This window comes from Salvelinus alpinus, chromosome 22 (genome assembly GCF_045679555.1).
Source record: "Salvelinus alpinus chromosome 22, SLU_Salpinus.1, whole genome shotgun sequence".
Taxonomy (NCBI): Eukaryota; Metazoa; Chordata; class Actinopteri; order Salmoniformes; family Salmonidae; genus Salvelinus; species Salvelinus alpinus.
In genome coordinates this window covers 11,985,725-12,008,444 of record NC_092107.1, presented here as the reverse complement: position 1 = coordinate 12,008,444, position 22,720 = coordinate 11,985,725, and the positions used below count along the sequence as shown (strand labels likewise).

Below are 22,720 nucleotides of genomic sequence, written 5' to 3'. Positions count from 1 at the left end.
CTAAATGACTTAAATGTAATGTATATGTAAATGTAAAAAAAGGGGTGGGTATAATTTGTCGAACGTTCCAACAGGAATATGTTCAAAAAACGTCGTAAAGTACAAGGTTGCTAACAAACAACGCATACAGAGTAGCATGATCAATTCACTTAGTGTGAATGCTGCGTGTAACACATCCGGTATCAGGATAAATAAAAAGCAAGGTCAGCTAACTTTCTTTAATTATGTTTAATTACCGCAACAATGAATGGCAAATGCAATTTTCGTATATACGTGTTCGCTGTATCACCACGCAGGGTACACAGGGAACTGGCAGGAAGTACGTAAACAACTGTTCTTATACCGTGATGACGTAGTTCCAACGCGTCTGTTGGCCTATCACAGTAGAGGCTGAGCGCGGTTTAGACTGCTCAGCCTATCACCGTTACTCAGACTGGTCCCCTTCTTTCAGATGTCCGCATCTGGTCGTTGCGTAGATTAGATCCGTCTTGTGTCTGTCGATTCTACACTGAAACAGTTCTTAATATGGTATTGTCCAGTAATCTAAACTCCTGGTTGGCCTAGAGATGCACCCCTCCCCTCTCCAGACTGACCACAGCTTTTATGGCCTGTGTTGGTCAGTCCTTACACACCTATCTGTATTGTGTGTGTGTTTGTGTGTGTGTAACAAAACAATATTAATCTTCAAACAATATGCTAACAGGCTATAGTGCATAAACATAAATCCTAACACTAGCTAACTAGTTGCTGAATAGGCATCAACCCACCACGTAGCTTATTCTTAATGTTTGTCCATAGGCTCCAGAGTGAAGACAGACATTTTTCGTAATAAACGTGGTGAGTGACAAACGTAATGAAATAGCCCACTCCCTAACTTTGTATGCGTTGTTGTTGGCAACCTTGTTATTTACGAAGCTTCTGGAACAGATTCCTGTTGGAATGTTCCACAAATTATACCCACCCCTCTTGAAACGTTTGAAAACAATGTTTTTTTGTTTGGCCTACATTTTAGGGAGTCGTGCGTATGTTCATTACAGTGGAGTTGCCCAGGTACATTAACCTGGATAGTCAGATGTCTGTTTTGATAAACCTATTTTTTGGGCAGGCAGGGTATTTGTATGGTTCTGTAGATTTGTTGTCAGTTTGTTGTTTCAATTAGTTACTGATGCATTTCTGACCCGATGTAAACACTTGTACAATTTGTAAACAATAGCTGAGTCTAACCATTGTTAGACTTTTAATTTATAGTAAACTGCAATCACTTCCACTTGCAAGGAAACGTGCTTCGGTCAACGACAATGTTCGTTTACATTCGGCTATTGTTTACATAATGTGCAATGCGTCAGGAGACTGAAAATACATACCGGAAATACAAGCAGACAGCCAGACCAGTGCCCCAAAAAGTCTGGTTAATAATTATTTCATGCGGACATTTTATCTCCACTACCTTTCGTCAAAAGGACAAACGGCACGGACAACTGGTGAGATAATTATAAATATAATTGTACTCAACATTCTCGCTTGTAGAGACTCATGCATCTTTTTAGGGCGACTTTTTCCCCAGTTTGATGTATTAGGCAACCCTTCTGGGGGGTGGGACAGAATGGCGGAGTGAGTGGTCCCAATAAAATAAAATGTTATTTGTTACATGCACCGAATACAACAGGTGTAGACCTTGCAGTGAAAGGCTTACTTACAAGCCCTTTACCAACAATGCAGTTTTAAGAAAAATACACAACAACAAAAAAGTTACAAATAATTACAGAGCGGCAGTAAAATAACAATAGCGAGGCTATATACAGGGGGTAACGGTACAGAGTCAATGTGCGGGGACACCGGTTAGTCGAGGTAATTGAGGTAATATATACAAGTAGGTAGGGTTTTTAAAGGGACTTATGCATAGATAATAATAGAGTAGCAGCAGTGTAAAAGGGGGGGAGGGGGACAATGCAAATAGCCTGGGTAGCCATTTGATTAGATGTTCAGTAGTCTTATGGCTTGGGGGTAGAAGCTGTTTAGAAGCCTCTTGGACCTAGACTTGGCGCTCCGGTACCGCTTGCCGTGCGGTAGCAGAGAGAACAGTCTATGACTAGGGTGGCTGGAGTCTTTGACAATTTTTAGGTCCTTCCTCTGACACCGCCTGATATAGAGGTCCTGGATGGCAGGAAGCTTGGCCCCAGTGATGTACTGGGCTGTACACACTTCCCTCTGTAGCGCCTTGCGGTCAGAGGCCGAGCAGTTGCCATACCAGACAGTGATGCAGCCAGTCAGGATGCTCTCGATGGTGCAGCTGTAGAACCTTTTGAGGATCTGAGGACCCATGCCAAATCTTTTCAGTCTCCTGAGGGGGAATAGGTTTTGTCGTGCCCTTTTCACAACTGTCTTGGTGTGCTTGGACCATGTTAGTTTGTTGGTGATGTGGACACCAAAGAACTTGAAGCTCTCAACTTGCACCACTACAGCCCCGTCGATGAGAATGGGGGCGTGCTCAGTCCTTTTCCCGTAGTCCACCCTTACCACCTGGGGTGGCCCAGGATCCAGTTGCAGAGGGAGGTGTTTAGTCCCAGGGTTCTTAGCTTAGTTATGAGCTTTGAGGGCACTATGGTGTTGAACGCTGAGCTGTAGTCAATGAATAGCATTCTCACATAGGTGTTCCTTTTGCCCAGGTGTGAAAGGGCAGTGTGGAGTGCAATAGAGATTGCGTCATCTGTGGATCTGTTGGGCAGGTATGCAAATTGGAGTGGGTCTAGGTTTTCTGAGATAATGGTGTTGATGTGTGAGCCATATACTGAGCTCTTGAACTTTAAATTGAATTCAAGCCCTAATTTGAGTTTGACGACCGTCACAGTTAAAGTTACGTTTCTTACTGTATTTTTTCCCCTATTTCAATTAGTTTGGTGGTTTACCGAACATCACTTTTCCACTTTGTTATACTTCAAGCAAGTTTAGCGAAGACTAGCTAACAAGAAATCAGTGTTAGCTAGCTAGTAACATTAGCTGGAAGCTAGCAAAATGTGGAGGGAGCTGTCGTAACCGAGGTGGATACTGTCAACTATTTGGAAGATTTTGACACTCCTCCAGAAGTAACGGTAAATTCGTTTTCGGTACAGGTGTCCAATAAATCCCCTTCGAAACCCTCCAACCTGAAGAGATTACGAGAAAGTGACTCAACCACCCCAGCCTATCACCAATGAAGGCAATCCAGGGTTTAAACAAGAAATTTGACGAACAAGCTATTCGGTTAAATGGCTTTAATGAGAGGATTCATAATAAGACCCTCTAGATTGCAGACGCTTCCAAAACGACAGATTTGAATGTAGCAGGCATTAAGGGTATCACCACTGTTGAAAAATGACATTGATGCCCTGACAAAAGAAAACGAGGAGCTGCGCACAAGCCAGTGCTGAACAGGACCGATACAAGCGCCGATGGGGGCTGGTTGCCTGAAACTGATGGTGAGAATATCAGAGGGATTGTGCTTGTCATTATTGGGAAGTTTGTTCCATATCACTGCTACCCTGAACATCGCGGTATATGTTGTACACAGTCTCGGAGACAAGAGAAAGGAGAAGAACAGACAGACAGGTCATCATTATGTTTGCGTTGAGCGGTTGAGGAACGTGAGAGACGATGTTTGGAGAGCTGCGAAGCTGGCGCCGATCTGCAGGGAGAAAGGCATTCGCTTTGCAGAAGAATTGAGCAAGCGCGACAGGGATGCCCGTGCGAAGCTGTGGCCACAAGTCGATGTGGCAAGCCGCAGGTGGTAAAAGCATTCTTTCGCCAGGGGTTTGCTGTCATTGGCCGCCGCAGGGTGGAGGCACGTGACTGACTGATTCACGCTTTACGAGTTGAAGCCATATACTTTTTCAACTGGTGAGTTTATTCATGCAGTCGTTTATCTGAACACGGCATATAGGTGGTATTGCATAGGGCGGTAATGTTTGTTTGTAGTGGCGAGTTTTGGATGTGAGCATTAAAGAACGTAATAATACTAAATGTGGTTTTTGTTCGTCATTTTGTTTCAAGATCGATATTATGTAAGTACATCTCCATTTATTTTCAATATGGCTTGATTAGCCTTCAGAGATGTATTTATTTTAAGTTTGAGAGTTCAATTGAAGATGTAAACTATTAATATAAGATGTGTTATTACACGATCTATCCATTTATTTTCCTGTGTATGGTCGTTACTGTTCGTCAAGTTCATTTTGATGGGCGTATGTTACTTTTATATTATTCAGGCCCCTGTTTATTTTAGACAACTTTTTTTCTAGGATACTCTTCAATATTTATCTTTCCTTTTTATCCTTGAACACCAAGGGTTTACGTAACAATATAAAACGCAAGGCTATTTTTAGTTTTTGGAAAGATTCATTAAAGGCCAATTGTTTTTTTATTTCTAGAGACACATTCCTCAGATGCTGACTTAAAAAATGTGGTGACAAGATCATTTTTAGCCATGGCTCATCTCATTCTGCTGGTGTGGCAATACTTTTCAGACGTTTTCCAGGTACCGTTTTAGAAGGCAGGTGTGATGATGAGGGTCACTGGATATCTATTGTTTTCGAATATAAAGGGTCACGTTACATATTGGTAAATATGTATGGTTATAACATACAGTCAGATTCTCCAAGCAGATATTATTATTGTTGATATTAACAGGCTGAGCAATAAACTTGATTTAAATGAAAATGAAAAAGCCAAGCTTGCTAAATGCCAATGTGAACTGGAAGACATATACAACGATAAGGCACAAGGTGCCTTCATCCGCTCAAAGGGCAAATGGATTGAGAAAGGTGAAGAAAACGCAGGCTAGGAATAGTATTTCATCCATTTATGTAAATGACACTATCAGATGATCTTGAAGTGATTAATAAGAAAATACACTCTTTCTACGGTACGCTGTATCAATCTCATCTTTCGGAAGGCGACTTCGATTCCTTTTTATGGTTTCAGTTAATAACTCTGTTAAGCCTATAGAATCAAGGTTTAAGAAACTCTGTGATTCTGATATAGATATGACTGAGTTGGACCAAGGCATTAAACAAATCCTATAGGTAAATCTCCTGCACCGGATGGCTTGACTCCTGAATTCTATTGACATTTCTGGCTTGATATTAGAGTTATTGCTTTCGGTATACAAAGAGGGTATTGCTAATGCTATCTTACCACCTTCTTTGAGACAGGGACTAATAGTTCTTATTCCCAAACCAAAGCAGGACTCTCTTTACCTGGACACCAATTACGTTGTTGGCAACTGGCTATAAGTTACTAGCCCATGTCTATGCCAAACATTTCAGATAGAGAATCTTTAAACAACGATAATAGGATTAATTCCATAAGAGTTTCATTAAGTCAGTGGCTGCAACGTGATATCTCAATTTTGGGTTGCATTATTTTGTCCAAGACTGATTGTTTATCTAGAATCATATACCCAAGTCTGTCCCTTTTTCTTTCTTCTAATACATTTTTTTTTAAAGTCAATTCTGTAATATTTAGATTTGTTTGGAGGAATACAAGATATTATATTCGGAAATCTCAATTAGTGAAAGACTTAAGATGGTGGAGGTTTACAGGCTATTGATTTTTAGTCGTTAGTGGGTACTTTTAGAATGAAATGGTTGAATTTATGTCTTTCTAATTCTATTTCTATGTGGTATCATATCCCTAACAGTCAGTTTAATAAACTTGAATTCCTAATGAAATGTGACTTTGACCCTCCAAAATTACCTGTGAAATTGTCAAAATTTCACCAGCAAATTGTATTTTCCTGGAAAATGATATTCACGCACAATTTTTCCCTCCATAAAACATTGATTTGGAATAATAGAGTAATTTAAAATTAATAGGAAATCCATTTTCAAACGCCTTTGGTTTGACAAGGGTATTACTTTTGTATGTGATTTGTTAGGCAACACTGGGGAGTTTCTGCCGTTTGATGAGTTCATTGGTAAATTTCAGGTTAATACTACTCAGAGAGTATATATTTAAGGTTTGCAAAGTAATTCCACTTCCTTTACTTGGACTTATTAAGAACACTTTGTTATATTATGAGGTTGTTCTCTCTTTTCTAAGTTTACAAATGAATGACTTGAACCTTTTGGATAAAATATTCAACAATAAGTGGATACGATTGGGAGTTAATTAAGTAATTTTTGGTGACTATAATTCAATATATTGCTATGGAAGTGACCAACCCATGCTATGGTTAAAAACGACTACCCTTTACCTTAATTTTCCAGTTATCCCAAAAGTTTAAAGAAACCATTTTTTTTATATTTTCTTACATATACCCTGTTAATGATTTCTTGCACAAAATATTACATTTTGACAAAATGCCTTGTGTTTTTTTGTTCCTCTGATTCAGAATCTATAGAGCATTTATTTGTTTCATGCCGCTAGTAAACTATGGATTGAAATTCATTAATGGTTGTGTATATAATCTCCAGAATTCCCTAAATTTACCTTTAATGATGTTAAATGGCATTATGCTTATTCTTGTAATTCCGATCATAACTATTTTATTAACATTATTGTTGTTATTCTTGCAATAAATAAAAAAATAAGCATTAGGCAACCCTGCTGGTATCTGATGGACTCCACCCATGTGAGTACACTGTTAGCTATTCATACAGACTCACTGTTGGCAGATGCCTCCCTTTCCCCTGCCCCGCCGTGACTGGTCACAATGACTGGTCACAGTTGCCAGTCATTGGCCACACACACACCCCTCCCTTCTCCTTTCGCTTGGTTTGCTGATATGATGATCTCTTTCTTCCCTTCATTCAGACTGTGCTTTTGTTGTAGAGATTACCGCAACGTAAAATTCAGAAACTTGTTTTTGTCATAGCAACAGTTTAAAGAGTTAAATGCATGTACATGGACTTGTCAGCCTCCAGTACTTATACTGTTTAATACATATCTGTCTTTTAAAATCCTTTTTATTTCTTCTCCACCACCTACAGGATCGTCAGCCTACTGACTAAGCCATGACCCAAACCAGTATGTCCCGTGAGGAGGCCTACACTGCCCTGATGAGGGGGGTCAAGGAGCTGGACCTCAGCGGGCCAAACATACCCAGCAACTTAGTACTGATCGGCGACCAAGCCTTCCCGCTGGCCATGAACACCTGTGGCCAGGTCCTGATGGCTGCCTCATTCTACGGCCGAGGCCGGGTGGTGGTGCTGGGCCACGAGGGCTACCTCACCGCCTTTCCTACCCTAGTGGAGAATGCCCTCACCTGGCTGACAGGCTCCTCCTGTGACAGCACTACTGTGGGCGTCCACCAGAGCTGTAAGGCCGTAGCCGACAACCTCAGCCACTCCAGCCTCCAACCCAAGGTGGGGGGCTTCTGCGAGGGCCTGGGAGTGTATGTCACAGATGCGTACTGCGTGGGCCCAGAGGTGAAGGAGCTGGTGGGGTTCCTGAAGGTGGGGGGTGGGCTGCTGATTGCTGGTCAGGCGTGTAGCTGGGCGGAGGAACACCCCAAACAGAACACCCTGCTGGGTTTCCCTGGGAACAAGGTTTCCAGTGTGGCTGGCATCTACTTCTCGGAGCACCTTGGGGAGCTGGGTACTCTCCCTGTGCCTCCACAGATCCCTTCCAACTGGCTGGCTGTGGCGTAAGTATTGGGCAGTTCATAGAGAGAAGAGAAGGTGGCATATTAATATAGAGATACTGTAGTAAAACGGAAATGTGTACATGGTGGTATTTTGTGCCTCATCACCTCCTAGAACCAGGTGTGAAGAAAACAAAGAAGGGTTTTTATTTAACTCCAGAAATCACTTGGTTAAATAAATGTAAAACAATTGTTTATTTGAGCTATTTTATGTGTCTAAGTTCTCTTGTCAAATCATACCTACACTTTCACTCTCTTCTTTCCCTAGGATAGGCAAGGACTTCAAGGATGACCTGGAGTTCCTGCTGGAGGGCGTGACTGAGTTTGATATCCAGGGCGAGTCTATTTTCTCAGAGGTGCTGGTACACGGCCCTCTCGCATTCCCCATCGGCACCACAAAGGACTGCAGGGCCTTTCTGGCCGGGGCATACTACGGCCAGGGCCGAGTCATTGTGATCACCCACGAGGGATATTTGGGCCGAGAGCAGATGTCCCCCTTCATGCTCAATGCCGTGCGCTGGTTAGACGAGGGCCGTAACGGCTTGGTAGGCGTCCTGCCCCAGCTCGGCGCCGCCCACACCCTGCTGAGCAAGTCTGGCCTGCCCTGTGAGAAGAGCGGCTTCAGGAAGGAGCTTAGCGTCTACGTCTGCACCTCCTACAGCGACGCCCAGGCCGATGAAATCCAGGACTTTGTGGCCGAGGGCGGGGGTCTGCTGATCGGGGGTCACGCCTGGTACTGGGCCCAGACAAATCCGGGCCACAACACCATGACAGAGTACCCAGGCAACCACATCCTCAACAAGATGGGCCTCAGCCTGATGGAGAACACTCTGGACGCAGGCTGCTACAAGGCCCCAGTCCCGGGTCAGACCTGCTCTGAGGGCTTCCACTTCCGCCACCTGCTGCGCCGCTTTGCCGGCCACGTGACCCAGGGCGAGACGCTGACGGAGCATGAGGAGGCGGGTCTGAAGAAGCTTGGCAGCGACTGCGCCAATTACCTGCACATGCGGGCGCACGACTGTGCCTCGTACACCTCGGTGCTGGCCATGCTCACTGACGTGCTGAAGGAGACGGGCATCCCCCAGGTGTGCCACAGCTGCCCGGTGATAAGCGCCAAGGACCATCTGCTGCTCAATGTTGGCACGCAGGTGTACAAGGTGTGCCAGGACCCAGAAGCCCTACTGCCTTACCTGATCAAGGACCAGCCAATGATGCCCGCCTTGTCCAATGCCAGGGTTAGGATCAACTGTAATACAGCAGGTCAGTTAGCTCTCATTTGCACTCTAAAATAGTGGATCATGGTTAAGGAGATGGTTAAGTCTTGGGAAGCAATGGGTGCAAGAAAATACCTTTCGCCATAGCTACTCTGCTTATGTGCAAGCTCATTGGTTAGTTTGGGAATACATGTTTCTAACCATACACTCACTATTATTCTATACAGTTTTGTTTGAAAATAACCACTGCTGAACATTATCTTAGGAGGAGAGGAGTGGCTCAGCACTGGTCTGTTCCTTTCCCCTGGGATGAGGACGTACATGGCCATGCCACCACAAATCGTCAACCAGGGCTGGAAGGTATCCATTACTGCTTGTTGTTATGTCTTATCATTCTAAAGTCTATTGAATCAATGTTTTATTTGTTTTGAGATCAAGCCCTTTACATGTTGATGCAAAAGCACTTTGTGGATTGATTGATTGACTGACTGATGCCCCTGTTACCATCAGGTCCAGATAGGCTGTCAGACTGACAACATTGGGAATTCGAACGAGCTGAGGCGAGCGCCAGTGGTTCATGAGCGCTTCCCCATAGACTCAGAGATGATGCAGGTGTGGAACCTGTGGGGCGGTCTCCTCTATCTCATCGCCCCTCCTAAGACCCAGGTGGAGGGGTTGGAGGTCATCATTCAGGGGGCTGTGCCGGCCCCCTACTACAAGACTGGTAAGTGGGTGGGTGGGAGAGGGAGGGAGGTGGGGCTCGATGATGCATTTTACACTTTGGTCTTATAATGCATCCAAGTGATGTATTACAAGGGTGTTACAACTATGAGTTGTTATAACTCATGACGGCTTATAGCAAGTGTTATAATGCGCCAAGTGTGCCATTATTATATGTGCGTGCCTCATAGAAAGTGTTACAGAGAGGGTATTTCAATGAGACTAACCTGGATAAATACCAGGTGAATAAAAGATAACACAAAGTACATACATCATAAAAGAACAAAGTACATTACTCCATCCAGCCCCCTCATTTACTCATTTACAATGTCTGTCTGGGACCCTTTTGACTTCATCCAGGCAAAATATATCTTTTCACCTGTTTTTTTATTCATTTCCCAGAGTTGTATTCATGTATTCTGATCTGCTATTCATGTATTCCTAATACATAATTGAGTTGCTTCCTGCTCACTGTTGCCATTTTGAATGTACGATGATGACGGCTGATTAAAGAGGAAATGACAGAGCCTTTGTTCTGCGTGAAACATCTGTAGAATACAGAGATACACTAAGCTTAGAACAGCGATGCTCTCAGATACTGTGTAACTGCAGCTGTGTTATTAAAACTGAACTCCCTGCTGTTATGAGAATTGATTTTCAATGTGCTACTCATCATTGTGGTAGGAAATCACACTGTACCAAATGTTTGTCTGGTAATATTCATCTTGAAGGCCATTTAATGTATGTTGCTCACCAATGCTAGGCCGATTGATTTCATGATTGATTATGAAGATGTACACAGCCTAGTCATAACACCTTGTGAAAATAATAAATTCAGTGAAATGATCCAGGATTTTCCTCCAACCCTTGCCTCTTTCCTCTCTAGGCATGACCACACCTGCAGACTGGGCAGTTCTGCGGAACGCCCCTTCCCCCTGGGCAGAGATGGAGTTTGAGAACGTCATCCTGACCGTCCACTCTGACGTGGTCCGAGGTCTGGATCGGCCTGACCTGGTGGCAGCTCTCTGGGATGACATCATGAGGGGGGTAGCTGACCTGGCCTCCGTCCCCGCCAAGTTCCCCCGCAAGGAGCGCTTTGTGGCCGACGTCCAGATTTCCTATGGTCAGCGTCTGTCCCTTTTATTTCTTAGCATGGACAAACTGTCTTGACTGGTATTGACTATGGTAGGGGACTAGGGATCATGTAATTGCTGGATATGAACAGGAAAAAGAGAAATGATCTGAAAAGACATTGACCCAAATATTTCAAAAATGTATTTTGAGTCAGGTAGGACAGGCCCTATACAGTTTCTAAGGGAGCAAGAGTGACCTACACTCTTATAAAAAGAGCTTCTATCTAGAACCAAAAAGGGTTCTTCGGCTGTCCTCGTAGGAGAAGACTTTTGGTTCCAGGTAGAACCATTTTTGCTTCAATATAGAACCCTAAAGGGTTCTACCTATCGGGACAGCCGTAGAACCCTTTTGGAACCATTTTTTAAAGAGTGTATTGGAGTGGACTGCACAACCTCTGCCCTGCAAGTATCCAGACATTGAGCTGACCCTCTCCCCCCCACACCCACAGGCTTCATGCATGCAGGCTACCCTATCATGATACATTCCTCCTCCGCCCCAGACCTGGTGAACCCTGTGGCAGCCCGCAGCTCGGGCCTGTGGGGAGCAATCCACGAGCTGGGCCACAACCAGCAGAGACGAGTCTGGGAGTTCCCCTCACACACCACTGAGTGCACATGTAACCTGTGGTCCGTGTACGTGCACGAGGAGGTGTTGGGGGTGAAACGGGATCAGGCCCACCCCAACATGACGCTGGCCAACCGACAGAGCCGTGCCGAGGGGTACGCTAAAGGGGGCAGGAATCTGGCCAGCTGGGACATGTGGGTGGCACTGGAGACCTACATGCAGGTGACAGGAGATTCTAGTGATGTATACTGTGTAGTACGCCCTGCTGCAGAGTATGTTGTGTACAAACCCTACAGTTAGTGCTTGTGAAAGACCGATAGGAAAATATAGATGCTTAAAAAAAGTTACTTTATCTCGGGTTGAGTTTGTGTAAGCAGTTTCTCTTTGTCGTCCTCCTTCCCACCAGCTCCAGGACCAGTTTGGCTGGGACGCCTTCAAGAAGGTGTTTGCTGCCTACCACACCATGCAGAACGTGCCTAATGACAACCAGGGAAAGATGAACCTGTATGCTGAGACCTTCTCCCTTACGGTCAATAGGAACCTGGCTCCCTTCTTCAAGGCCTGGGGCTGGCCCATTGAGCCCGCAACAGAGGAAAAGCTCTCTAACATGCCGGTGTGGAGTGACCACCCTATGACACAGTATGGCTGAACTATAGAGGAGGTCACCCCCTTATATTGGGGGTCACAGGTCAGGGATTGCTGGTGAAGGGTAGGTACTGTTTGGTGACAGGTTAAGGTAAAGGAGTGGTGACTAGGAGTGTGTTGGCCTGGTGTAGAAATGCTACTGCACGAATCATGGTTGCGTTTGTTGTGCAACGAAATAAATCATTGTAACGGTTTTTGAAGTCGTCACAAAGGCCTGGCTGAGGAGATTGGGGGTCTATTGTTGGCTATAAATGCAGTTGTATATTCTAGTGCACTTCAGACGAGTCCTTGCAAGTGCCTTATTTATAATAAGTTGGATGTTTTACAAGGTCTTTCATTCCAAATGTAGTTATGTGCAAAGTAAGGCACCTTATTCTGAAGTCTCATGTGTTTTTGATACTGTATACAAAGCTAAAGAAATGTACCTCTTGTTATATACTTTATATTATTCTTGCTTATTCCTAGAAAGCACATATAAAGAATAATAAAATATGTATCTCTCCAAACATAGTTCTTTATTTATCCACTGTAGTTCATGATGTCATTTTCACAGTAGGAAGCACTTGACTTGGCTGAAAGACTGGTGCTGATGTGTGAACTGAAGTTTTAGCTCACATTGCCACTGTCAAATAATGATTAGAAACCCATGAGTGGGAGAAACTACTCCTCGGGCACTGCCTGGCAGTTGTTGTGAAACAGCTCCCCTACTGGTGCGTTGGAGTACTGCTGCAGGAAACCGTTCAGCTCCAGCAGTGAGCGCTGGTCCACTCGGTTCTGCTCGGTGTTGAGGGTGGTGGCGCCACCGCTACGGACCGGCTCACCGTTGTTGTCCACACAGCAGTAGGCGTTCCAGATGTACTCGGGGATATTGACGCGTCGGACGTTGTCCTTGACAATCCAGTTGTCTGTGGAGGGGATGGCGCCCACCAGCACGTAGGCCTGGGCGCACTGGGCCTTGAACAGGTCAGTGAGCTGGGACTCGTGGCGGGCCCAGGCGTTCTGGTTGAGCTTGGGGTTCTGGGGCACCACATTGGGCAGGGTGAAGGTGGCGTTACGACTGGGGACTTGGGGAGGAAAGGAAGGGGGTGACCGTGTGAGATTAAGAAGGAGAGAGAAAGAGGGGGGATATACTCTAGGTTTAATAATTTGTCATGAGATTAATTAGTAAGTGTTACAAATTAGCAATGGCATGTTGAGGCCCACTTGGAGTCAACTTTGAGGCAACATTGTGTGTTTGCTGGTTAGTGGAAATAAACTTGAGTTTACCTTGTACTTAACTTTCAGCTCAATAGTCGACCATCACAGTAGTCCACACTGAACTAAGAAACAATTCTAAGAATCCTAACAACATTGGAATTAAAATGTTGTTGCATGAAATCTGTCCAAAGCAGAGCCGGTATTGTGGAGTAGACTACCTGCATGGTGTCCATTGGGGTTGAGATGGCCGCGGTCGAAGCCAGAGTGGGTGTAGTCCTCGTTGAGCGCCTGTCTCTCGCCCATCTTTCCCCAGCCAGTACCCATCCTTCATCTCTGCACCCCACGTAAGGTTCACAAGCTGGGAAGGAAAGTAAACTGCTGTTACAACCCCAAGCTTCAGATCAATTCAAACCTAAAATATCATTGATCTTTCTCAACTTTTTAGGCATCTAATAAAAAATGTTCCCATAATTTATTTTGGCAACGTTTTTGAATTTGGGTCACCAACATAGAGTTATTGATGTGAGTTGTTGAGGAGACCGTCCTATGGCATGTCTGTTTCTAGCCACATACACATCTGCCCCGTTCTCATGACCCACCTGTGGCTCCATAAACCAGCGCTTCTCCTTGCCTCCGTTGCTGGGCTGAAAGCAGTAGGCTGAATACACAGCAATGCGGTGGTTGGTGTCGTACAGCGTGGCAAAGTGGTACCTGTTGTAGAAGCGCTGGCACAGGCGGGCAGCGCCCCAGCCCGGTACCTTCCCCTGGTAGAAATACTCAACACACTCCGGGATGTCCTTGAAGTTGGACATTTATTTTATATGACATACGTATATGCTGTGTTTATACAGGCAACCCAATTCTGGCCAAAAGACCAATTAGTGGAAAAAGATCAATCAGATCAGCTCTTTTGCCAAAAGATCAGAATTAGGCTGGCTCTGTAAACACAGCCATAAAGACATATTTGTTATATTAGTGTGCTCTGATCCTTTCAACCCATTGTAGAGGCCAGTGAATCCCTACGTTGAGAATGTGATGCTGTGAAGTCCCTTGATAATATCCAATGTCACTTACTGGTAACTGTGGAAGATCATGTCATTGACTTTGAGGTGCTTGGTGGTGGAGGGGGCCATCTCACGGAACTGTACAGCACAGGAAGAGCCCAATAATGAACAACACTATGCATCAGGGCAGTACCTCAGAGCCTACATTGAACTGGGTGTATCCCATGGCCTGTACATTATAAGGTTTAAGAAGTGTACATTGAACCCGATGGTTGTCGTTTAAGTCCCAGGTTGGGCTATTCTGTGTGTACGATCAGGTCGCAAGTTCATGTCACCCTCTACTCTGAACTGCTGAATAATTAATCATGTGTAGTCTGGTATATACAGTTCAGTAGCGGAAGAGAGGAGACCTACTCTGTTGTTGTGCTTGGCCTGCTCCAGGGAGGCAGAGAAGTTGAAGCACCGACAGGACACGCCCAAACTCTGGCTGACGTCCCCCTCCAGGTATGTTGACAACGTATAGAAGTTACATGCTATTCCCTACAAACACACTCAATCAAATATCTTTGGTTTGGTTCATGCATGTAGCAGCTTTACCACTCTCTGATATGTAAGTGGTTTAGGTTGTTCATGAACTGCAAACCAAAAGTGCTCCACACACTAGTAGGAGCACAGAGACGGGTACCGTTTGCGAGACTCAGGGTCTGGGTTGGTGTTATCCACCGCCACGCTGCGCCCCTCCTTCAGAGCCCGCTCACAGGCCGAAACACAGCTCTGCCACGAGCCCAGGGTGTCCTGACAAACACAGGTCAGGTCAGTGTGTGTATATGCGTGTGTGTGTGGATGTCAAGAGAGCCAACAGCACACTGATCCACTCACCCTGTTCACGTACACGTAACCTTTGGGGACGATGTGTGTGTGGAAAAAGGATGATTTCCCGGCTGGATAAAAAAAAAGAAGGGAGGGTTGTCAGTAAAGAGAGGGAGGATGGCAGAAAAATAAGGAATGCACGTCCACTTACAAGCAGGGAAACCCACGACAATGATTACTTCCTGCTTGGTGGAGGTGAGGGAGGCACTGGGCGGGTCATATAGACGGGCGTTAGAGTCACATTTCCTCTGGAGAGAGACACACACACACACACAGTCAGATGTGCAAGTGCACACACATACATAGAGGCTTCAAAAGCTTCACACGTATTCTGTGCAGACAGAATACCACAGATATCCACCCGGTTACTCACAGGGTCAAATGGAGGAAGACTGAAGGGGGCGGTCTTCCAGCCCAGGAAGAACTCCTCTGGAGTGTGGAACTGTAGTCCAAGGTTCAGAGCAAACTAGTCGAGAGAGAGGGAGAGAGAGAGAAAAATCAGTGTCAGGCATTATTAAGATATGCAATGCCTGCATGGTACAACACCTGGTCTGAGTGGATGACAAACAACTAGACAATGCTAAATGGAGCTGGCTTTGTGAACCTTTTGCGACACACCTGTGTTGAGGTGGTTTGTAGGAAACAATCATCGTCTACATGTAATCCCTATTCACAATGTCTGATATGATGCGTGCCTTATGGTCTCACCTTCTCACACAGGTGCTCCCACATCCCCATCACTGGCTTCCTGTAGATCCCAGGACCAGGCGCCACAAAGACCTGAGACACACACACAGTTAAAGGTGTCCACATCTGATTTACACACAATAAAACACTGACAAACACATAGATACAATAGTGAATCTGCTTTCAAGCGCCATCTTTGTGTTTAAATGTTTCTTGACTAACCTGTATGGGGAGCTGTAATGTCTTCAGAATGTTCTCCACTTTAGACTTGAAATCCTCAGGCTTCAGTTTCCCCCTAGATATACCCATCTGATTGGTGAAAAACACAACCTGGGAGGGGCAACAGAGACATCATGAGCTATTCATCTAGCCACATATTGCCATTAAAAGGACGGATAAGAAATATTTCTCGTAGAACAGCTTTGCCGTGTCCATGCTTGACAATACATTTATGTTTGCTTCTACCTTGTAGCCTTTCTTTAATAAGCTGGCCAGTTTGGGTTGGATCTCAGGAAAGAGAATCCTGTAAAGGAGATAAGAGAACAAATATAGGCAAGGAAATGACTCAAGTCAAGAGATGAGGAAGAGGGATGAGGAGAGAGCAAGCAAAGCGAGAGGAGGCCATACGCAAAGCCGCAACTTGACAGAACAGCAGACTGACTGACCTCCAGTCATCTGGGCTGGTGGGAAACACTTTTCCAGAATTGGTGGTGATGATACACCCGTCAATGTCGAACCCAGCAATCTGGGCCAGAAAGAAAGATGGGTCGGCTTTAAAATGATGTTACTAAAAGTAATTGTGTTTGTACTGCTTGGTTGAAAACGAACTTCGAGACAATTAGATTGTTAGTGGAAACAATATATGTCCAAAGCGCTCAAATGTAGGGCTAAAATGTTTTCATCCTTGGATGGACAAAGTAAAATCATATTCAGCATCTCATTCAAACAACACACAGACTCATTGGCTTAAATCAAATATTGAGTTTTACAGAATTACCTAGTTAGCTCTTACCTTGGTGCTTCCAGTGACGCCAACAGCAGTGTAGAGCATGAGGTTTCCAATCTGCTGCCATTGGCTTCGAGAACAGGCCGAGACTGATGCCTGCTGCTGGACACAGTCTCTGCTAGCCCCTGAAGCACTCTCTGACATCTCCTGGAGGTGTCGGAGCTTCTCCTCAGCAAGCTTCTCAGCCTCGTCGTCGCCCCCACTGTCGGAGCCTGTAGTCCTCCTACGCTTCTCCTGCGGGTCCTCCTCAGAACTGTGTGACCTCTTGGATGCCTGCGTGAAAAAGAAAAATGCAACCATGGTCAAACTAAACTTCACATAAATTGGAGGTTGGCATTGAGAAAACATGGTGTATTTTGAACAGTTGAAGTGATACGTTAGGTCCTTTCGGTTACTCTAAATATTGCTAGACAAATTAAAATGCATGCCATTTTCTCAGTTAAGATGAACGTGTTCTCATACCTTCTTGGGAGAGGAAGCAAAAAAGTATTGGATGCTGCGTTTGGGACCTGTGCTTTGAACCTCCCTCCCTCTGTCATTCTTTCCTCCTTTTGTCTTATCCAATGCTTTCAACCTTTCTACAACCTTCCCCTTCTGGGCAGAGGATGAGGAGGTTTCGTTGGAAGCAGAGAACTGCACTCTGAAGGGGTGGCTCTGGTTAACCAGGTAGAGGGTGCTGTCATGGGTCAGTCGGCCAGACTGGCCTCTACCAAGACTCTCACTGCCCAAGGATGAGGGGTTGGGACCAAGCTGAAGAGGAAAACTATACTTTGACAGCAGTTACAGACAGGTTAAGCAGTAGTGTTGAGTGTAAAACTAAGATAAGAGAGCGTTGGCCTCAACAACAGGCACAATGTAATCATTTCATACCTGTGTTACAAGTACCTCCTTGTCTGCATAACAGGCCACCAGCTTCACTCGAAGGAATATGACACATTTTAGATAGTTGTGCAGTTTAGATAGCTGGCTGGAGTAATCCCACCGGACACCGCATTTAAAAAGCAGCATCCCAATAATCTCTCCTTTCTCCTGAAGTTTACACTCATTCACTACTTTTCACACATTTAAACACATTGAATTGGTGTATGCATGGGCAAGATAGAGTTTCCATATACCATTAATTTATTTTTAAATCCATGAAGGAAAGTGAACAAGTGCACACTTTGGGAGGTAAGATAAATAATTAGAACATGGCCATTGGTACGTATCTAACGTTAGCTAGCTAGTCCTCTTACCCTGGTGTCGGGAGCACTTCTTGTCAATAACTCCAGTCTCTGGACCACGACCTAGGATCACGGCTCGGCCATCGGCTAGTGGGACACGAGCGCCGGATGCACTGAGTAATGTGCACTGCTGCATCTGCAAAGACAAGAGACAGTAGGATGTAGGGAAAAACAAATAACGTACGGTGTCCATAACATATCGGTTTACAATGGGTGTAACATTAATTAGGCATGTCAAATGTTTCTTAAGTCAAGAGCCGAGCAGCAATTCTAAACGTAACTTTACGAAGTGTTGAACGATTATAGCTAGCTTTATAAGTTAAAAAGCTTACATAAGGAAGTTATCTTTCACATCAGCAATAAATTATTTCCAAAAAACAAAAGGTTAAATTACTACACTCCTTAATAGTGTTCGTGTTCCCACAAGGCCATATCTCCATGTTTCATACTTTTAAAATGTTCCACTTAAAATTGCGGTATTGTGTTACAGAAAGACGTCATTACTATTTCTCTAGGCACTAACTCTGCCATGGTCTGGAGAAAATAAATGCAAATTTTTTAGGTGTTTTGTATAAACTCCTAAAATACATTATGTGGGAAACACAGGCTTAGATTGTATACGTTTTGTTCTATGAGATAATCATCAGCTAATGTCACTTTGTGAATTTTCAAGAATGTATGTTGTAAAAAAAAAAGCACAAAGGCTCATAATTCATTAAGGGCATGTTAATTGACTGCCATTATCTCATAGGACAAAACTTATATGATCTCCTAAACCTGTGTTACCCTCAGACCTTATTTTCAGCATTTATTCAAAAACCCTATTCTTTCCCCATTCAATATCCCCATGGGGATTGCTGAGCGAACCTGAGGTAATTTATTCCGGGTTTAGGACTAAAGGTGTCGAGCTCGATTGTGTTGGGAAGAAAAGTGCAAGCATCACATTGACATTTAAGATTAAGGGCTCAATTCAATCCAACCCGCATTGCAGTATTTACGCAGTAGCTCTTTTTCCAATGGTCAAATTAACTCACAGATTGGGTCTTGGTTACTGTATAAAAACCTACAGCTACAACCAGGGCGACCCTCTCACAGATATGCTTTCACTTTTTAGAATTAGAAGTGTGTGGGCACGCGATTAATATAGAAATAAAGGATTTTTTTTAAAGAACGTAAAAAGATATATGCCCCATGTGGGATTAGAACTCACAATTGTTTTAGCAGACTGCACCACCAGTCATAGCATTTGGGAAACAAATACAACTATTTCTTGTTAAAATGGATGTAGCAACGACTATAGATGTATAACCCTCATCCTCCTTGACATAGTAGAGCATATTTAAAGGATATGTTTCTTCATTTGTAACATTGTGTGATTTCAGTGGTAGCACCACAGGTCCAAGATGTGATGGGGGATAGGCTAACCCAGTTGTTCTCAAACCTCTTGTTGTGGACCCCCAGACGGTTCATGTATTTGATCTATTACAGAACTAGCACACCTGATTAAATTTGTCAACTAACCCTTGATTAGGTGGATCAGGTGAACTAGTTCAGGGCTAAAACAAAATTATTAAATGTCTTAGGTCCCTGAGGAGAACCACTGGGCTAACCAGGTAAAACTAGTTGGAGGGTATGACATAGTAATACATCAGCTGTAAAACTGTTTTATATAGGCTATGATGGGACCATATTTTTTCTAATCAGGTCATATGTTTTTTTTAAATAGACAACTACTGATTGGACAATAGAACTAACAGGGCTGAGTTTTCTTTATGCAGAGTTGCATTGTGTAGGCCGTTGCATCTGTAATTAAAAAGTTACTCACACAGTATGCCATCACTATTGTGTTGATTGATTAATTACAGTCAATAATTTTGGATTGATAAGGTCTAGGTAGCCTAGCCACCCAAAGTTTGATCACATTCACATTCTCTTAAAACAAATAAAGGCCTATTTTAGGCTATAAATACATTACTGCTTCGTTTCACCTGGCCAGAGGGGATCAGAGCGCATAGGCTTCTCTAGGCTACCTGCAGCTGAAGCACAGATTAATTGCGCAAGGGTTGGCACATCATGAGGCAAATCACTATTTTAGGCAAATCACTACAATCACTATTTTAGTAGTTATTCAAAGTAAATAAGGCATACTTTTATGACTGCTGAATTCCAGTGGTGGAAAAAGTACCCAATTGTCATACTTGAGTAAAAGTAATACCTTAATAGAAAATGTAAAAGTGAAAGTCACCCAGTAAAATACTACTTGAGTAAAAGTCTAAAATTATTTGGCTTAAAATATACTTAAGTATTAAAAGTAAATGTAATTGATAAAATGTACTTAAGTATCAAAAGTAAAAATATAAAATAATTTCAAAGTCCTTATATTAAGCAACCCAGACGGCATAATTTTATTGTTTAATTTTTATTTATTTATGGATAGCCAGGGGCACTCTCCAACACTCAGACATAATTTACAAACAAAGCATATGTTTCGTGAGTCCACCAGATAAGAGTCTGTAGGGATGACCAGGGATGTTCTTTTGATAAGTGTGTGAAATAAAAAAAAATATTGTCCTGCTAAGCATTCAAAATGTAATAAGTACTTTTGGTTGTCAGGGAAAATGTATGGAAAAAAAGTACATAATTTTCTTTGGGAATGTAGTGAAGTAAAAGTTGTCAAAAATATAAAGAGTAAAGTACAGATACCCCCAAAAAACTACTTAAGTAGTACTTTCAAGTATTTTTACACCACTGCTGAATATCAATACCTCGCAAAGCAACTGCTCTCTACAGTACGTATCCCCTATTGATCTCGCATTATTCTCTCTTACACAGCAGGCGTAAAATTTCGCGCCCCCCCAACTCTCCGCCGCGACTGTAAATAGTATAATTTGTCTATAAAAGTGTTATAGGTACACCTCTGCATAACATTGTATCCTTATTAACATTAAAGAAAACAAAAAAAGAAAGAAATATAGATCAACTTACAACAAAGAATAACTTTATTAACATAGTTTTTTAGTCTGTAACAGAAAAGATTTAAAGTGCATCACTTTGCCTGAAAAAAACAAAAACAATTCAAGCCTTATTTAAACTGTAAACATTTTTTGACCATTAGATACTGAAAAATAAAATATAATCAATAAATAATAATAAATTCAAATTGATCAGCAACATTAACTCAGGAGCACAATATATGAAACACTTTAACTTATAAAACAAAAAATGAATAAAACAATTTGTGCTGATTTTTTTTATCAAAATGAGGAAGTCAGGATTAATGAGAACGTTTTGCAAAGCGGGACGACAATATTCCGCACGTTTTCGCTGAAAAAACTCAAGCGGCTTATCAGCGTGATTGGGGTGTAATGTCTTTAAGTGACGCCTTCATTTATTTGGCTTCATGCTGTCCGCTGCCAACATTTTTAGACACAGTAAACATACCGGTCTTTTCTCCTCTCCCACCGTAGTCACAGTCATGCCAAGCGCTACGTCGTCATATTTCCTCGTCTTAGCTTTCGGGAGACTTACGTTTGTCTCATTATCTCCGTCTTAAGGGTTTGTTATCTGCACTTCATATCTCCTGCTCTGTGCTGTGTGCTCTTGTTCGATGCAAAAAAAAACTACTCCCTGCGGCAAAAAAAGCATGTTCCCCGGGGTCACACGCGGGGAACATGGCATCGCTCCGAGCCCCCCCAGGGGGGCGCGCTCCACTATTTGAGAAGGACTGGTTTAGGGGAAGAGTTCGCTAAAAGGGTTACATTTAGGGGAAGGGTTAGTTAACATGCTATGTAGTTGTTCGAAAGTTTAGGGGAAGGGTTTGCTAACATGCTATGTAGTTGTTCGCCCACCCTCCTTTTGTTATTGCCTAAAGCAACCCATTTCATTTGAGTGTCCCGGATTCACGTTTACTATGTGACGTCTAGTCTATGCGCCCATCTGTGAGATGAGGTGGAAATCACGATTTCAATGGTAGAGTTGAACAGCTAGGGGCAAGATGTGCTAGATTTACTACTATAATAAATATCACCTTTGCAAGAACTGTCAAAAAGGGGTGGGTATAATTTGTCGAACGTTCCAACAGGAATATGTTCCAAAAACGTCGTAAAGTACAAGGTTGCTAACAAACAACGCATACAGAGTAGCATGATCAATTCACCTAGTGTGAATGCTGCGTGTAACACATCCGGTATCAGGATAAATAAAAAGCAAGGTCTGCTAACTTTCTTTAATTATGTTTAATTACCGCAACAATGAATGGCAAATGCAATTTTCGTATATACGGGTTCGCTGTATCACCACGCAGGGTACACAGGGAACTGGCAGGAAGTACGTCAACAACTGTTCTTATACCGTGATGACGTAGTTCCAACGCGTCTGTTGGCCTATCACAGTAGAGGCTGAGCGCGGTTTAGACTGCTCAGCCTATCACCGTTACTCAGACTGGTCCCCTTCTTTCAGATGTCCGCATCTGGTCGTTGCGTAGATTAGATCCGTCTTGTGTCTGTCGATTCTACACTGAAACAGTTCTTAATATGGTATTGTCCAGTAATCTAAACTCCTGGTTGGCCTAGAGATGCACCCCTCCCCTCTCCAGACTGACCACAGCTTTTATGGCCTGTGTTGGTCAGTCCTTACACACCTATCTGTATTGTTTGTGTGTGTGTGTAACAAAACAATATTCATCTTCAAACAATATGCTAACAGGCTATAGTGCATAAACATAAATCCTAACACTAGCTAACTAGTTGCTGAATAGGCATCAACCCAACACGTAGCTTATTATTAATGTTTGTCCATAGGCTCCAGAGTGAAGACAGACATTTTTCGTAATAAACGTG

At 43.5% G+C, this 22,720-nt stretch overlaps 2 protein-coding genes and 1 pseudogene across 3 annotated transcripts; 1 reads left to right on the top strand and 2 right to left on the bottom strand.

Annotated features, from left to right (window-relative positions):
• The first annotated feature begins 1,346 nt into the window (after window positions 1–1,346).
• LOC139549010 (TRPM8 channel-associated factor homolog) lies at window positions 1,347–12,401 on the top strand. The gene is made up of 8 exons (XM_071359048.1): window positions 1,347–1,481; window positions 6,966–7,621; window positions 7,887–8,878; window positions 9,098–9,192; window positions 9,343–9,556; window positions 10,439–10,675; window positions 11,135–11,472; window positions 11,657–12,401. The coding sequence occupies exons 2-8, from the start codon at window positions 6,990–6,992 to the stop codon at window positions 11,897–11,899; spliced, it is 2,751 nt and encodes a 916-aa protein (XP_071215149.1). The 5' UTR covers window positions 1,347–1,481; window positions 6,966–6,989; the 3' UTR covers window positions 11,900–12,401.
• Window positions 12,390–13,904, bottom strand: LOC139549012 (endonuclease domain-containing 1 protein-like; annotated as a pseudogene).
• Window positions 13,905–13,928: 24 nt separating this feature from the next.
• On the bottom strand, window positions 13,929–18,149 carry LOC139549011 (bifunctional polynucleotide phosphatase/kinase-like). Of its 2 annotated transcripts, XR_011669814.1 has the most exons (13): window positions 17,895–18,149; window positions 17,530–17,576; window positions 17,122–17,409; window positions 16,666–16,932; window positions 16,319–16,398; window positions 16,119–16,176; window positions 15,876–15,983; window positions 15,675–15,746; window positions 15,340–15,432; window positions 15,118–15,214; window positions 14,976–15,037; window positions 14,511–14,891; window positions 13,929–14,234 (listed from the first exon to the last, which is right to left on the bottom strand). XR_011669814.1 is itself a non-coding variant. In XM_071359049.1 (12 exons), the coding sequence occupies exons 1-12, from the start codon at window positions 18,073–18,075 to the stop codon at window positions 14,757–14,759; spliced, it is 1,488 nt and encodes a 495-aa protein (XP_071215150.1). In that variant the 5' UTR covers window positions 18,076–18,149; the 3' UTR covers window positions 13,929–14,756. The 2 variants fall into 2 exon arrangements, 1 of the variants encoding a protein (XP_071215150.1); XM_071359049.1 differs by having other exon boundaries at window positions 13,929–14,891.
• Window positions 18,150–22,720: the final 4,571 nt, after the last annotated feature.

Coding starts and splice junctions, on each gene's coding strand:
- LOC139549010 (XM_071359048.1), top strand. CDS start 6,990: ATGACCCAAACCAGTATGTCCCGTGAGGAGGCCTACACTGCCCTGATG. Junction 9,557..10,438: donor GGCCCCCTACTACAAGACTG/GTAAGTGGGTGG, acceptor TTTCCTCTCTAG/GCATGACCACACCTGCAGAC. Junction 11,473..11,656: donor CACTGGAGACCTACATGCAG/GTGACAGGAGAT, acceptor CCTTCCCACCAG/CTCCAGGACCAGTTTGGCTG.
- LOC139549011 (XM_071359049.1), bottom strand. CDS start 18,075: ATGGACACCGTACGTTATTTGTTTTTCCCTACATCCTACTGTCTCTTG. Junction 16,177..16,318: donor ACCAGCCCAGATGACTGGAG/GTCAGTCAGTCT, acceptor TCTCCTTTACAG/GATTCTCTTTCCTGAGATCC. Junction 15,038..15,117: donor TGTCGTGGGTTTCCCTGCTT/GTAAGTGGACGT, acceptor TTTTTTATCCAG/CCGGGAAATCATCCTTTTTC.